Source organism: Cajanus cajan, chromosome 8 (genome assembly GCF_000230855.2).
Source record: "Cajanus cajan strain Asha chromosome 8, NIPB_CcT2T_4, whole genome shotgun sequence".
NCBI classification, from domain to species: domain Eukaryota; kingdom Viridiplantae; phylum Streptophyta; class Magnoliopsida; order Fabales; family Fabaceae; genus Cajanus; species Cajanus cajan.
In genome coordinates, this window is record NC_138524.1 from 47872186 (window position 1) to 47889643 (window position 17458).

General features: G+C 42.5%; 1 protein-coding gene across 1 annotated transcript; it reads right to left on the reverse strand.

The window, feature by feature from the left end:
• Positions 1 to 5163: 5163 nt before the first annotated feature.
• Positions 5164 to 7976, reverse strand: LOC145950471 (uncharacterized). Its single transcript, XM_083061562.1, has 5 exons — positions 7904 to 7976; positions 7598 to 7817; positions 6044 to 6966; positions 5677 to 5732; positions 5164 to 5628 (listed from the first exon to the last, which is right to left on the reverse strand). The coding sequence occupies exons 1-5, from the start codon at positions 7974 to 7976 to the stop codon at positions 5164 to 5166; spliced, it is 1737 nt and encodes a 578-aa protein (XP_082917688.1).
• Between the last annotated feature and the right edge of the window lie 9482 nt (positions 7977 to 17458).

The following is a 17458-nucleotide window of genomic DNA, read 5'->3' on the forward strand; positions in this document are numbered from 1 at the left end:
GGCCTGGGGGACGATCACTCCGATGAGATTGGTGAGCCTCCTCTCCTGGGTACGTTAGTCGTGTCGGGATGGGGGTGGTACCTGCAAAAGAGAATCTGATGCTAAAGTTAGTCCTTGATTGTGTAGATGTCTCGTATTTATAGTAGATGTACCTTGGTGATTTTAGGGTTTTCTCTCTTTTAGGCGAGAATGGGTTTGAAGTCAGCCCAACATTGGCCGCGAGCCGCATTGATTATGGGACCGCGCATGTGGATAACATTGTAGCATAATTTAGATCTACGTGGAGCTCGATATTTGGTACGGGCAGCACTAGCCCCCCAAGCTCTAAGCTCTTTGGGCGAGGAGTTCATGCCGAGTTGGAGACGATTGGGTGAAGGGTCGTGACCTTTCGTTTCTACGTTTTGAGTTGAATGCCACATGTTATCAGAAGGTCACCTCATTGCTTGAAACGTTGGCAGCTGTAATAAAGAGTGACAACTCATAATGATGGGACGCACCCTGTCATTGTGAGCCCCATTTAATGTACCTTTGTTCCTGTCGGGTACAAGTGTTTTAAACTCAAGGGTCATATTTCCCTTTCCCTCACTTCTTTTTCTTCCCTCCATTTCCTCTTAGAGTTTATCTTTGCCGTCGTGTTTTGTGTGTTTCCGGTGATACCTTCGTCGTTCCTTATCTTTGTCTTTCGAGTTTTCGAGGGTTGCTCCAGGTATTTCTTCTTCGTACTCGCACTTGTTCCTCTTCTATTCCCTCTTTCTCAATGTCGTGAGTATGTCTAATGACAGAGAGCAAATTTCCATTCTCGTTCGAGTTACCTCGGCAAAGGGCAAGGGGAAGGCCCCGGTTCAGGGGAAAAATATGGTGGCTACCGGTGGGGTAGTCATCGATGAGGGTAACCAGAAGAAGAAATGGGGAACATTCGAAAAGATTCATATCCCCCCATCTCGGTGCCCGGTTACGAGTGGGTTACGGGTGATGTGGGAGAGTTCGAGAGTAGGTTTAGGACCTTTCTAGAAGTGAATGCCCTTTAGAAATCGCTGATGATATGTACGTCGTCCATTTCCAAGCTTATCCGGGTTGAGCCTTGCCAATCTGGTGAGTGTCTATATATGTCGGGTACAGTGAATACCCCATTCTTCTACATGTACTGATGTCTCTTTAGGGACCTCGGCGTTTGTCTCCCTTTCACTCCATTTGAGTGCTCTTTTTTGAGGCACGTCAACGTTGCCCCTAGCCAACTTCACCCCAACAGCTGGGGTTTTCTCCGAGCATTCCAAGTTTTAAGCTCGGCTCTAGGAATGGATGCGTCGCTTCCCATCTTCTTTCACTTTTACTAGTTGAAACTGGGAGAGCCTCCCTTAGGTTGGGTTTCCCTTAGTGGTAGCCAAGTTGGGGGCTGTTTCAATTGTACTATCAGTCTTACAAAAATTTCAAGAAGGAATTTGTCCAAGTTCGCCCAATAAGTATCGACCTTAAGACTGAGGATGTCTTCCATCTCGAGGGGAAGCTGAGGTTTCCCTTCTTTTGGCAGGAAAATCCAGTTAAGTTTAATGGGACCAATTGCGTTCGCTTGGCGGCTTCGGAACAGGCCGACATAGACAATCTCAAGGAGCTGCCACGTCCGCTAGATAGCAAACTCATCCTTGCCCTTGCAGACTTAACAAATAAAGAGAAGGTTTAGAGAGTGAGTATCTTTGAGATTGTAATTGATGAATTCACTCATTATTTGCTATTGCTTTAATAGAGTTTGTGTTTGGGTTTTCAGATCTAATGGTAAAAAGCAAGTGGCGTGAACTAAAGGGGAAGTTCAATGTCACCGAGCTCGAGGTTGATGATTGCGCTGAGGAGGGGGCCGCCAATCTCCGACCTCGCCACAAAAGGAAGAGGGGCTTGAAAGAGGTGGGCGAGGCTTCATCTGGCCCGGTGACAGAAGAGGTGACCTCGGCCGCTCCAAAACAGGCGGCGATGATAGACTTGACTGTGAGTCCTCGTGCGAAATCTCTGGCTAGGGAGCCTGTTATTGAGATTATCCCGGAGAAGCCAGTATTGGTTATTTCCTCGTATTGTAGGATTTGCTTTACTTTTGATTTTTCTAAGTTATTTTACACAAATGTTTGTTCATTGTAGGTGGTGTCTACAGTTGTTAATCCCGAGGTGACCCGTGAAGCTACTGATTTGGGGGCACCGTCTACGCTTCCTCTGTCGACGACTTCGTTGACTCCAGGGAGCGCTGGGCCTAGGTTGAGGTGCTTGTACTAGAGGTTCGATGTGACTCGACCTTTGGCCCGTTTGGACCATGTGAGCATGTCACCGGATGTGGCGTTGTTGTGGAATCCCGAGTTGACTGCTCAGGGATTCTACAAGGAGAATCCAGCCTTCAAGGCCGATAAGGACATCATAGAAAAAGTTAGCCCGGTCTAAGGGCTCGACTCGGCTGAGGTGTTTATGCAGAGGTCGATTGCCATCGTGGATCACTGGAGACGTCAATGGTAACGTCATCAAGCCGAACTGAAGGTGGCGCAGAGGGAGCATGCTGAGCTCAAGGTGATGAGGTAGGATTTTTCAAAAGCTCATAAGTCCTTGGAGGTCGTAGTTCGGGCCAATGAGACATATTCCGTGAAGGTTAGCGAACTCCTCGAAGTCACCAAGGTGGCTAAGGGTGAGTTTGAGGCTACTTCTGGTCGGGCTCAATCCTTGGAGGAGGAGGTGGAGGCTTTGAAGGCCAAGTTGAAGGCGGTCGAGGAGAAATAACTATGCGACAAGGTCCTCCTTGTGGGCAGGACTGAAGAAGTGAATTCCTTGAAGTCTGATGTTGAGGTACTTGCTTCTTCGAAGAAGAAGTTGGAGGATGAGCTTCGTGATACTGAACGGGTCGTCCTTATTGAGCACAAGAAGGGTTTTGCGAAGGCGGCTCGTCAGGCCAAACTGCTTGCCCCGGGTGCTGATTTCTCCTTGATGGACATTAATAAGGACATTCAGGGTGGCCAATTGGTGAACGAGGACGATCTCAAAAGTTCGAGTGAAGACACTACTATTGAGACTAGGATTTTACATGCTTTTTATTGTTCGTGCATTTTTAGACTTTGTAATGAATATTTATTTTTGTTTGAATGAAGCATAATTTGCTTTGATTTTGTCGTGCGTTGTTATAATGTGACTACACCAAGGTATAAATTGCACCAAGGTTCGAATTCGACCTTGGCTAAGTATAAATTGTACCAAGGTTCGAATTCGACCTTGGCTAAGTATAAATTACACCAAGGTTCGAATTCGACCTTGGCTAAGTATAAATTATACAAAGGTTCAAATTCGACCTAGGCTAAGTATAAATTACACCAAGGTTCGAATTCGACCTTGGCTAAGTTTAAATTGTACCAAGGTTCGAATTCGACCTTGGCTAAGTATAAATTGCACCAAGGTTCGGATTTGACCTTGGCTAAGTATAAATTGAACCAAGGTTCGAATTTGACCTTGGTTAAGTATAAATTGCACCAAGGTTCGAATTCGACTTTGGCTAAAAATAGTCTAGATAATGTGAAGTTAAGAATATATGAAGAAAAGGAGTCGTTCTTATTGATTCGAAGGGTGTGCCTTGTTAAAATCCCCTTTAGCCAAAACCCATTTTTATTCTATTTTTAGGGAAAAAAGACTGAGGAGGGAAAATAGTACAACACTATATTTTACAATTTAGCTAAAATAAAACTTGAGGTGTGTGGAATTCCATGTTCTTGGGATGGTTTTTCCATTGAGTTCTTCTAGATGGTATGCCCCATTGTTCAGGTCATTGGTTACTTGCAATAGGCCTTCCCAGTTGGGAGCGAGTTTTCCTTGTCGCCAGACTAGGTCTCTAACTCGGAATGATCAGGGTCGTACCCTGGTGTTGTATCTCTTAGAGGCCCGGAGTTTGCAAGATTCTTCTCTGATCCAAGCTTCCTCCCTGAGTTCATCTATTGTGTCGAGGTTGGTTGTGATCTCTTGGACATTTTGCTCGTTGTGGAAGGTGATCCACCGATGAGATGTCTTGCTGACTTCCACCAGGATCATGGCGTCAAAACCATAGGTCAACCTATAGGGTGTTTCTTGGGTTGTTGAATGTGGGGTACAATGGTATGCCTAGAGGATGCTCGGGAGCTCGTCAACCCACTGTCCTTTAACACTCCCTAGCCACTTCTTAAGCTCTCGGAGGATGACCTTGTTGGCAGCCTCGACTTGACCATTAGTTTGTGGGTGTTCTACAGAGGTGGCGAGGTGTTTGATGCCGAGCTCTCGGAGGAAGTCTTTGAAGTTTTGGGCAATGAATTATCGTCCATTGTCGGTGATGAGAGAGTTCGGCAATCCAAATCAGCAAATGATGTTCTTCCATGTGAACTTTTAGATGTTTTTGGCTGTGATTTTGGCGAGCGGGCACGTTTCAATCCACTTGGTGAAGTAGTCAACATCAACGAGGAGGAATTTCAGTTGGCCTTTGGCGGGGGGAATGGTCCGAGCATGTCCATTCCCCACTAGGCGAAAGGCCACGGGGATGCCATTTGGTGGAGGACCTCCGGTGGTTGGCGACGTACGTTGCCAAATTGCTGACACACCTTGCACTTTTACATGTAGGCCTTGCAGTCCGACTTTAGCGTGGGCCAATAGTACCCAGCTCGGATCACTCTAGCCGCCATGGAGCATGCACTAGAGTGCATGTCGTATATGCCTCGGTGAATTTCTTCAATGACGTAGCTAGCCTGGGACTTGGTTAGGCATTTGAGTAGAGGGGCTGAGATACTCATTTTGAAAAGTTCTCCTATGATGATGATGAATTGGGATGATCTTATCCTCATTTTTCAAGCCTCGATTTTGTCCTCGGGTAATGCTCCATCTTGCAAGTAGTTCCAGATGTCGGTCATCCACTTCTTATCCTCAATATCATTGGTGTGGATGACCTTCATGTCTAGGCTGGGGGAGTTGAAGGTCTCTTGAATGATGGTCCGATGTTGTCATGGGCGCTTTGTGCTGGCAAGCTTGGATAGGAGATCTGCCCTAACATTCTACTCCCGAGGCACGTGGTGTATTGTGAATTCCTCGAAGGATGCTATCCACTAGGATGCCTCGTGATAGTATCCTTGTAGTAGCGAGTCCTTGGTTTGGTAAGAATCGGTAAGTTGTTCCACCATGAGTTTTGAATCACTGTTGCAGCTTATCCTCTGCGCCGATGTCCCGGGCCAACCTCAATCCTGCCAACAGTACTTCGTATTCTACCTGGTTTTTGGTGATTTTGAATCCGAATTTGAGGGATTGTTCAATGGCGACCTGGTTGGGGCCTTCAAGGATGATTCCCACGCCCCCGCCTTTAGTGTTGGAGGAATTGTCGACGTGTAAGGTCCAGATTGGATTTGCCTCTATGGAGGTTGGGGTGAGCTTGGCCACAAAATTTTCTAGGCATTGAGCTTTAAGGGGTCCTCGGGCTTCGTATCGGATGCCAAATTCGGATAATTCGATGGACCAACCGATCATGTGCCCCGCGAGTTCTGGTTTTCTCAGTATTTTCCTGATCGGGTAGTCTATCTTTACGATGACCTGGTGGCTTTGGAAGTAAGGTCGGAGACGTCGGGCGAAAGTGACTAGTGCTTGTGCTAACTTCTCAATCGTCTGCTACCATTTTTCTATATCTTAGAGAACTCGACTAATGAAATAAACGGGAATTTGTTCTTTGTGGCGCTCTTGCACTATTACTGCACTAATGGCATCCTCTGCTACAACCAAGTAGAGTAGGAGGTTGGAGTGATGGTCCAGTCTTTGTAGGATTGGTGGGGTGAAAAGAAGCTTTTGAAAGCTTCTTCACACTGGTCAGTCCATTCAAAGTTTTACGGCTTCTATAGCAGGGTGAAGATGGGTCCTGCCTTTTCTGCCAACTTGGGTATGAAACGTGACAAGGAGACTAACCTGCCCGCCAATCTCTAAACGTCTTTGTTAGTTTGGGGGCTTCGCATTTGTATGACGGCTTCTCATTTCTCCAGGTTGGCCTTGATTGCCCTGTTGGTGATCATGAATCCAAGAAACTTACCTCCTTGGACCCCGAAGACGCATTTATCGGGGTTTAGGCGCATGTTGTGCTTCTGTATTTGGTTGAACACATCGACAAGGTCGGGGACGTGGGATTCGGTCGATGTGGTTTTTATAACCATGTCATCGACATAAACCTCCATGTTCCTCCCAATTTGTTGATGGAAGACCTTGTCCATTAGCCTCTGGTAAGTGGCTTCGGCGTTTTTGAGGCCGAATGGCACCACGCGGTAGCAAAAGTTGGCTTGGTTGGTGATGAAAGCTATGTTTTCCTCGTCCGGTGGGTACATCATGATCTGATTGTATCCCGAGTACACGTCTAAGAAGCTGAGAAGAGCATGGCCGAAAGCTCCGTCCACCAACCTATCAATGCTCGGTAGGGGGTATGCGTCTTTTGGGCAGGCCTTATTCAAGTCGGTGTAGTTGACACACATATGCCACTTACTTGAGCTCTTCTTGACGAGTACTACATTAGCCAGCCATGTGGTGTATCTAACTTCTTGAATAAAGCCCGCATTCATCAGTTTTTGAGTCTTGACCGTGATGGACTCTCGTCTTTCTCCTCCCACTTTTCTTTTCCTATGGACTATTAGTTTAGCTTCTTTGTGGATCACCAACCTGTGGCAGATAAGAGTGAGATCTATACCTGACATGTCAGCGCTTGACCATGCGAAGAGGTTGGCGTTTTTAGAGATCTCGTCCATGAGTTGTTTTTGCAACTTTGGGTTTAGCCGTTGGCTTATCTTTGAGCATTGTCCGGGCAATTTGCCAATCTGAAAATTGACTAACTCGTCAATAGGGCTTGGGCGATTATCGTGAGATTCTGACCTTGGGTAGAGGTCGGTGAATTCATCTTGAGCTATGTGGGCCACGGTGGGAGTGTCACCTTGGCGTTGCTCCTCCGTTGATGGTGACGCCTTCAAACTTTTCGCGTAGCACTACTAAGCCATTCGTTAATTGGCCTTGATGGAGACTATCTAGTCGGTGGTCCTCGGGAACTTCATCATCAAATGTGGGGTGGACACGATAGCCCCGAGTTGGTTCAACGTAGGTCTACCTATGATAATGTTATAGGATGTGTTGGCGTCGACAAGGAGGTATCTGACCATCATTCTTTTGGAGTTGGGAGGTGCTCCGAAGGTCATCAGCAGTTCTATGTAACCGCGAGTATGTACTCGTTCACCAGCAAAAATGACTAGGGGTTCTGTATGAGGTTAGATAAGAGTATAAGGGATGTCTAACCTCAAAAATGTTGGCCAATACAAGATGTCAGCCGAGATCCCTTGGTCAATTAATGTCTTGTGGACCTCCCAATTGGCTACTTCAACCGCAATGACCATAGGATCGTCTTGATTTTGGCAAATGCCGACATAGTCATCACCCGTGAAGGTAATAGGCAGCGTGTTGCGCCGCGAAGCTAAGGTGTCAACATGGACGATGTTGATACTCCGTAGGTGTCATTTGCGCGCCGAGCTGCTAGGGCCTCCCCGACAAATCCACTCGCAATTGTGTTAATGACTCCCCGCAGGGGAGGGGTTTCTGTGTCATGACTTACCTCAGCCTGTACTGTGTCGCTGACATTTTGTCGAGATCCGGAGGGCTGGTCTGCCCAGAAGTTGGAGCCTCGACCTCGCCCTCATCCTCTATCTTGCCCCTGGTAGCTGTTTCTCTAAGACTAGGACTGCTAGACCTATTAATCGAGGTGTCTTTCTTGGACAAGTTCCTCAATGCGATCCCTGAATGTCTGGTACTCCTCAGTGGTGTGATCGTAGTTTCTGTGATAGCGATAATGTTTTGTCTTGTCGAAACTATTGGGACTGTGCCCGGGTGGTGGTAGGGTGATCAGGTCGGCGTTACTGACCTCTTCTAGTATGTGCACTCGAGGTGCGTTTAGAGGGGTGTAGAATTCGTACTTCCCGCCCCTGTTTTGCCATGTTTTTTTAAATTGGCTGTCGTTGGAAATTTTCAACTTATCCTTGTGACCTTGGTCTTGTTTCCCCTACAATTTTCCACGGATTTGATTGAGGACCTCGCTATGCTCCTCCATCTGGATGTATCCAGTGGCCCGAGCACGCAAGTCATCCATGTTTGGGGGAGGTTGACGGCAGAGGCTGTCGACGAATGGGCCCGACTTTAGTGCCATGAGCATAGCATGTAGGGCGACTTCGGGATTCAGGTTGTGGATCTGAATGGAGACGTTGGCGAATCGTTCCATGAATTTTCGCAGCAGCTCATCATCGCCCTGCCTAAGGTTGGCCAAGGCAGCGGTTGTGTTTTGAATGGATCTCTATAAAGAATAAGTTTAGACCAGTTAGAAATAAACATGATTGAGATCACATTGCATGTAATTTCCATGGCACATATCCATATTTGATCTATGTCATTGAGTGCATACAATTGTGGTGATCATTGTGGTTTAGTCACATTAGATAATGATGAAATCTGTAGTGGTTCTTTGTTGTTTTATGAGATTGGCTAGATTGTTTAAGGGGAGTCTACAATTAAATAGCATACGGTTGCGCACCTAAAGAATTTTGTGATATAAATACTTAAATGAATATGAAGTTCAAGTAAGAGATTGTTAGAAATTTTATTTCTAATAATTAACGTGAGCTACATATTTTATTTGTAAGATTTATATTAGTTATTTACATTTAGTTGGGTTCAACCAAAGTGATCTAAGTTTAGTGAACCTTTATACTGCCAATAGAAAAAAATGATATGAGCCCAAATAAGTGAAAACTAGATTTGGCCCGTTAGGGGTTAATGGAAACACTAATGGGTTTAAAATTATAAAAATGGTCATGGTTCCTAATATGCCAAATCAGAAACACACGTCTCTTTGTCTCCCATTAGAAGAGGAACATCAACTCTCGTTAAGGAATCCAGTGATTTGGCTGAGGAAGATCATTGTACCAAAAGACTATTCTACTGCAACTTTTTGGTCAACATCAATAGATACATGTATGTGTTATTAACCTTAAATCTGTAATCTGAGACAACGGTTCTTAATAATGATTAATGAAAAATTTCTATTTAGTTAAAAAAATTTATCCCAATATGTATGTCGTATATCAATTTCTCACTTTGAATGCAAAATCACAAATTACAATTATAACTATTAAAACACATTTAAGATTTCCCACAATATTAAATTTCACCTTCGAGCTAAGCACTTTTTGGGGGTAGCTTGAGAAATCATTAGGCGAGAAGCATATTTCCTTTTTAAGTACAAATTCTCTATTAATTTATTTAGGAACTGTGATGAAATAAGTTAACCAATTTGTTTGGCTAAATTATTCACACAACAATAGTGTACTATCCGTACTGCTATGCCGAGCTCGAGCTCGGCATCACAGCGCGGAGTGACCTCGGACACGCGCCACGCGACATCGGCCAAGACAAGGCCCACCATCTAAATAGATCATAACCGATCTCAGGCCCAAGGCCCAAAAAAACCCTAATTCACACCAAGGTACGTGCATTACTTATACGAGACCCATACATCCACAAACACTAACTTTAGCGTCGGAGTCTCTTTTGTAGGTACCACCCCCTCTCGGAACAACAACCGTACCCAGCGAAGGAGGCTCACCAATCTTACCTAGTAGATTGCCTCTACGACCGATCTCCAGTAAGAACATTTGGCACCCACCGTGGGGCTGATCAAGATAGCTCTTATCGGCCACGCTTATGGTTTTCACCCGAAGCCATAGTAGACGAGTAACAAACGACCTAGATCGCACAACTAGAATGGACAGCGAAACAGCACTGAGAAGACTGATCGAACAAGTCAAACAGATGCGGCAGCAACACGCTGTCGACCTGCAGAGCATTCGTGCCAAGCACGAAACCGACCTAGCAGCGCTGCATGCCGCGAATGAATCTGACCTAGCGGCGCTGCGCGCCGAGAATGAGCGTATTCGCGCCCAGCTCCCTCGACGCCCTTCTGATCAACCCCCTCAACCGAGTAATCAACACGAGGAAAAGGGGCACTCGGTCTCTCAACCACCGACTGCACCTAAGGCACCTACCCCCTGGCCCGCCACACATAGGTCGCATGCGCCGACGAACAGGTCGGCCAATGAAGTCAGCAACGCGCCCGTCCAGGATCCGGGACATAGGGCAAGCATCCGCTACCACCCCTTCGGGGATGGCATTATGGAGACGCCCCTCCCTTTTGGATGGAAGCCTCTCAACATCGACCGTTATGACGGAACTACTGACCCGGACGAGCACATCGACCTATACGTTACACAGGTAAACCTATACACTAATGATGATGCTATTTTGTGTAGGGTTTTTTCTGACCTGGCTCAAGGGGGCAGCACTCGCTTGGTATACCCAACTGCCAGCGAGATCAATCGACAGCTTTGACACCCTGGTCAGACGGTTTACGACACAATATGCAACAAGCCGACCTCATCACGTCACATCAGCCGCACTAGCCAATCTCAGACAGGGCGACGACGAACCACTGAGGACGTTCATGGAGCACTTTGCTAGCATCTCGGTCAAGATTCAAAATTTGAATCCCGAGGTCGCCCTACACGCCATGCTCAAGGCACTCAAGCCAGGACCGTTCGTCGATAGCCTGTGTCGGCGACCTCCTGTTGACATGGACGAACTCCGTGCTTGAGCTGCAGGGTATATCCAGGTGGAGGAACACTCTGCCTTTCGTGACCAGGTCTGCGGAAAATCACAGGTCAAGCCGGATCATGGTCACAAAGACAAGATAAAGGTCACTATTGACAGTCAGTTTAAGAAGGCTGCTAGGACAAATAAAGGGGGAAGGTACGACTTCTACACCCCTTGAATGCGCCCCGAGTACACATCTTGGAGGAGGCCAGCAACAACAATCTACTCACTCTGCCACCACCTGGACACAGTCCCAATAGTGCAGACAAATCAAAGCATTGCAGGTACCATAGAAATTATGGTCACACAACTGAGGAGTGTCGCACACTCAGAGATCGCATAGAGGAACTTGTCCATGGGGGACACCTCGAACATTACGTCCAACGACAACAAGGCCACCGAGGAGGTCACAATGGACGAGGACGAGGGCGAGGTCGAGGTTCGAGAACTCGCACGGACCAACCCTGTGGTTCTCAGCAAAATGCTGGCGATGCGATGCAGGCCAAGGTAAGTCAGGAAACAGGGTCAGCTCCCTTGTGGGGAGTCATCAACACAATTGCAGGAGGTTTCGTAGGGGGAGGCTCTAGTAGCTCGACGCGAAAAAGAAACTTGCGCAGCATCAACAATGTTCACTCCGCTACCTCGGCCCCACACCCCAGCACACCACCGATCACCTTCACCGACGACGACTACACTGGCGTCTGCCCAAACCAAGATGATCCAATGTGTTGAGCTTAGGAGAGCTGAAAAAGAGTTTTGATGATCACAACAGCCGGAGACAACAAGTGTGCAACAACAACATTGAACACAAAAACAAAGTCAAGGAAGTTCAAGAAAAATGCTTTGAAGTATAGCTATGTAATAGTGTTTAGGAAATAAAGTGTTAAAAGAATTGTTATATTTGTGCTTGTGTGTGTGCTTTGTGCATTAAGAAAATCTTGTCTAAAATCAAGTAGGGAGTAGATGATGATGAGTTGAGAACATTGGAAAATTATTTTGAGACTTAAAATGAAGTTTTAAGAACTGACTCAAAATAATCGATTATTGTTAAATATAATCGATTATTTCAGCAAATGGGCTAAGTGGAATGCCTTGCTGTAATAATCGATTATTTGCCAAAATAATCGATTATTTCAGAAACAACTCTCTGGAATAATCGATTATCCAGCTAAATAATCGATTAAATTGTTCTTGGTTGATTTCCAGAAATCTGAAGAACAAAATAATCGATTATTCTTTAAAATAATCGATTATCTGGGTTTGAACTTTTATAAATAGACTTGAACTATTTTGAAACATAAGACAATTGAGTGAGAACTGATAATCAACTTCTAAAAGCACTTTAGAGAGTCTGTGTGACATCTTGGAAAGGTTTCTTTGTGAAATTCCAAGAAGAAAAACATTTGTGAAAGAACTTGTGAAAATCATCATCATCATCATACTCTTGAAAGAGAAGGACAAAGAATTGTTCAAGAATTCCAGGTGAATTCGTTTCATTTTTGTTTCTTTGTGAATCTTTGTGGAAAATCTTGAGAAGGGTTTCTCAAGTGATTAAGGTTCTTGTAGTGGGATCTACAAGGGGTACTTTCTTGGGGTCAAGAAAGTGATTATCTTTTAGTAGTGAAGTATATGCATGTGTGTTTGCTTGTAAACCTTCTTGCTTAAAGATAGTGGAAAAATCTTAATCAGGTGGTGATTAAGGACTGGATGTAGGTCACATGTGGAGTGGCTGAACCAGTATAAAAGACTTGTGCAATCTTCTTCAACCTTATCTTTTGTTTTGTAATTTCTTGATTGAGTTTTAAGGAAGATAAAATTTGATTAACAAGTGAATGTAATTCTTGATGTTTTAAATCTGTAAATTGAACATTGTTGATGAACCTCATGATGTTGTAATCAAGTTAGCATATTGCATTCATATTATCATAACAAGTCTTGAGAAGTGCTTCAAGTGAGAATTCTGTCATAGAAAAGTTTGTAATTGAAAGTGAAGATCCAAAAACTCTGATAAATTTTTAAAGGGTCATTGAATCCAATTCACCCCCCCTCTTGGATTTGGCCATTCTTTTCTATCAATTGGTATCTAGAGCAAGGTTCTTGAGAGTTGTTCAAGACTTAAAAATGGCCAACAACAACCTACCCTATGGTGAGGGTGTCTCTATACATAGACCTCCTGTTTTCAATGGTGAAAATTATGTCTATTGGAAAATTAGGATGAGAATTTTCATTGAAGCTATTGATATTGCTGTATGGGATGCTATAGAAAATGGACCCTATGTTCCAATGAAAAAGAATGATGATGGTGAGCTTAAGGAGAAACATTGGAGTGAGTGGAGTGATGAGGAAAGGAGAAGAGCCCAACATGATAAGAGAGCAAAAAATATAATCACATCTGCATTGTCTATTGATGAATTTTTCAGGATTTCACAATGCTCATCAGCTAAAGAAATGTGGGACACCTTGCAAGTCATTCATGAAGGAACAAGTGATGTCAAAAGATCAAGAAAACATACTCTCATTAGAGAATATGAATTGTTTAGAATGCAAAATGGTGAATCCATCTCTGATTTTCAAAAAAGATTTACACATTTGATAAATCACCTTATTGATCTTGGCAGGAAATTTGAAAAGGAAGAGCTGAATCTAAAAGTGCTGCAATGCTTGGATAGAACATGGCAAGCAAAGGTGACAGCCATTGAAGAATCAAAGGACTTGACCTCCTTAACATTAGCTACTCTCTTTGGAAAATTAAGGGAGCATGAACAAAAGCTGCACATATTTGATGAACATGAGCAGCAAGACAAGAAAGGTAAAGGAGTGTCATTGAAGGCCTTAAAAACTGCCAAAGGAAAAGAGGTATATGAAGAAACAAGCTCCGATGACTCCGAAACTAAAAATTTCAACCTGCTAGTGAAGAAATTCAGAAAGTTTATAAGAAGAAAAAGAAACTCTCCCTATAAGTTCAACAAAAAGCCAAACAAGAAAGAGGAAGCATCCTCCTCCTCCTTCAATTTCTTTGAATGCGGAAAGCCTGGACACATGAAAGATGACTGTCCAAATATCTTAAAGAAGCAACAAGAGGAGAAGAAGTTTAAGAAAAATGCAAAAGGAAAAAGAGCCTATATTGCTTGGGAAGACAATGACTCAAGCACAACAAGTGGAGAATCTGAAAGTGAGGAAAACAATCTGTGTTTGATGGCTGGAACTGCACAAGACACAATAGTAAGTGACTCAGACCTTGAATCAAATCCTGATTATGACCAACTTCAAGAAGCTTTCATTCAAATTCATGAAGAGGCTGTCAAATTAGGTGCCTCAAATTTAAAATTGAAAAACAAGCTGAAATGGTATGAAAATGCTTTAATTAAAGCTGAACAAAAATTTGAAGATTTGAAGCATGAGCATGATGATCTTCAAACTATGTTTAACTTTAGTGAAGCTCATTCCTTAAAAGATGTTTGTGAACATTGCAAAGTTTTTGAAAAGGAAAATGCTGATTTAAAATTCACACTTGCAAGGTTCACAAAGGGAAATGCAAATTTGAACATTCTTTTTGGGAAAACAAAGAAACACTTTTGATAGGAGTGGACTTGGCTTTAATCCAAGCACAAGCATACCATTTGAGTCTAGGAAAGTAGCTTTTGTGAAAAGTCAAAATTTTAGAAAACTCAAAAGTAACTTTTCTAAACAAGCAACTTGTTTTTATTGTTGTAAAATGGGTCATACTATTAGGAACTGTTACTCAAGAAAATTTGGAGTTCCAAGTGGAAAAATGATTTGGGTTGAGAAGAGTCAAGGGCTGAGAACTAACCAAAAAGGACCCTCCACATGGGTACCTAAATTTTTCCTCTGAATTTATTTTGTAGGAATGCTTGAGGGCCAAAAATTTGCTGTGGTATCTTGATAGTGGCTGCTCAAGGAACATGACCGGGGATCCCTCCAAATTCTCAAGTCTGAAATTGAAGAATGAAGGGTATATTACCTATGGTGACAACAATAAAGGCAAAATTCTTGGTCATGGAAATATTGGTAATTCCTCCTCTCAAACATTGATTGAAAATGTATTGCTTGTTGAAGGTTTGAAGCACAATTTGCTGAGTATAAGTCAATTAAGTGACAAAGGCTTTAAAATTGAATTTGACAATACATGTTGCTTAATTTGTGATAAAAGGAGTAAAGAAATCAGATTTATAGGAAAAAGGATTGACAACATATACATGCTAGACTTAGAGCATTCAATATCAATGACAAACACTAAATGTCTAATAACTCAAGAAGAAAATATATGGCTTTGGCATAGGAGAGCTGCACACATTCACATGGATCACTTAAATAAATTGAGTAGGAAAGAATTGGTGGTTGGTCTACCTAAACTCAAGTTTGGAAAAGACAAATTATGTGATGCTTGTCAAAAGGGAAAGCAAGTGAAGGCTAGTTTTAAAAGAGAAAATCAGATTTCAACATCTAGACCTTTGCAATTAATTCACATGGATTTGTTTGGTCCATCAAGAACAATGAGCTTAGGTGGAAACTACTATGGCTTAGTAATTGTTGATGACTACTCAAGATATACATGGGTTATGTTTCTTGCAAATAAAAATGATGCTTTCACTGCCTTTAGAAAATTTGCTAAGCTTGTTCAAAATGAGAAGTGTTCAAACATCACCTCTATAAGAAGTGATCATGGAGGTGAATTCCAAAACATCATGTTTCAAAAATTCTGTGAGGAACATGGTATAAACCATAATTTCTCAGCACCTAGGACACCTCAACAAAATGGAGTTGTTGAGAGGAAAAATAGGTTCTTAGAAGAACTTGCAAGAACAATGTTAAATGAAACAAACCTACCAAAATAATTTTGGGCTGATGCTATTAACACAGCTTGTCATGTGTTAAATAGAGTTCTAATTCGGCCTATTTTAAAGAAAACACCCTATGAAATCTATAAAGGAAAGAAGCCTAACATTTCCTATTTTAGAGTGTTTGGTTGCAAGTGTTATGTGCTGAACAATGGGAAAGAACAACTTGGGAAGTTTGATGCAAAGGCTGATGAAGCAATATTTCTAGGATACTCTACAAATAGTAAGTCTTATAGAATTTACAATAAGAGAACTTTAGTGGTAGAGGAATCTGTTCATGTAGTATTTGATGAAGTAAATAAGCAAGAGACAAGGCAAACAGAAATTGAAGATTTAAATGAATTGCTTGATCAACCCCTATTGGAGAGTGAACCAAATGAAAAATCTAAGGAGAGTGTATCACATGAGAAAGAAAAGGTAACATGTGAACAATTGCCAAAAGAGTGGAAGACTTCTAGAGAATTATCAATAGATAACATAATTGGAAATATTGGTAAAGGTGTTACAACTAGGAGTGCTATCAAAAATATTTGCAACACTATGGCATTTGTTTCACAAGTTGAACCTAAGAACATTGATGAAGCACTTAAAGATGAGCATTGGTTAATGGCTATGCAAGAGGAACTAAATCAGTTTGAAAGAAATGAAGTGTGGGATTTAGTGCCATTACCAAAAGATTATCCAATTATTGGAACCAAGTGGGTTTTCAGAAATAAGCTTGATGAATCAGGAATAATTCTTAGAAATAAGGCAAGATTAGTGGCTAAGGGATATAATCAAGAAGAAGGAATTGACTATGATGAGACTTTTGCCCCTGTAGCAAGGATTGAAGCTATTAGACTACTTCTTGCTTATTCATCAATTGAGAATTTCAAGCTTTATCAAATGGATGTAAAAAGTGCTTTCCTCAATGGGTTGATACAAGAGGAAGTGTATGTGGAACAGCCACCTGGATTTGTGGACTTCAAAAATCCTAATCATGTGTACAAGCTCAAAAAGGCACTCTATGGCTTGAAGCAAGCTCCTAGATCTTGGTATGATAGGTTGAGCAAATTTCTAATTGAGAATGATTATGAAAGAGGAAAGGTGGACAATACATTGTTTGTTAAGAGATTTAAAAATGATACAATGTATGTGCAAATATATGTGGATGATATTGTGTTTGGATCTACAAATTCCTCTCTTTGTAAAGAATTTGCCAAAACAATGCAAGGAGAATTTGAGATGTCAATGATGGGAGAACTTACCTTCTTTTTGGGATTACAAATCAAACAAATGTATGATGGAACTTTCATAAGTCAAAGCAAGTATTGCAATGAACTTTTGAAAAAGTTTGGTATGGAAGGGTGTAAGGAGGCTTCCACACCAATATCAAACAATTGCAATCTTGACTTAGATGAGAAAGGAATTGCTGTTGATAATTCAAAATATAGAGGTATCATAGGATCACTCTTATACTTGACAGCAAGTAGGCCTGATATAATGTTTGTTGTGTGCCTATGTGCAAGATTTCAAGCAAATCCTAAAGAATCTCATATGAAAAGTGTAAAGAGAATCCTTAAGTATTTGAAGGGTACAACTAATGTTGGTTTGTGGTATCCAAAAGGAGTATCATTGAGTCTAATTGGCTACTCAGATTCAGATTTTGCTGGGTGCAGGCTAGACAGAAAGAGCACAAGTGGAACATGTCACTTGTTAGGTAGTGCACTTGTTTCATGGCATAGCAAAAAGCAAGCTTGTGTTGCTTTAAGTACAGCTGAAGCTGAGTATATAGCAGCTGGAAGTTGTTGTGCTCAAATCCTTTGGATGAAGCAACAATTAAGAGACTATGGAATTGAGTTGAACAAGATTCCTTTGAGGTGTGATAACACAAGTGCAATAAATCTGACCAAAAATCCAATTTTGCACTCTAGGACTAA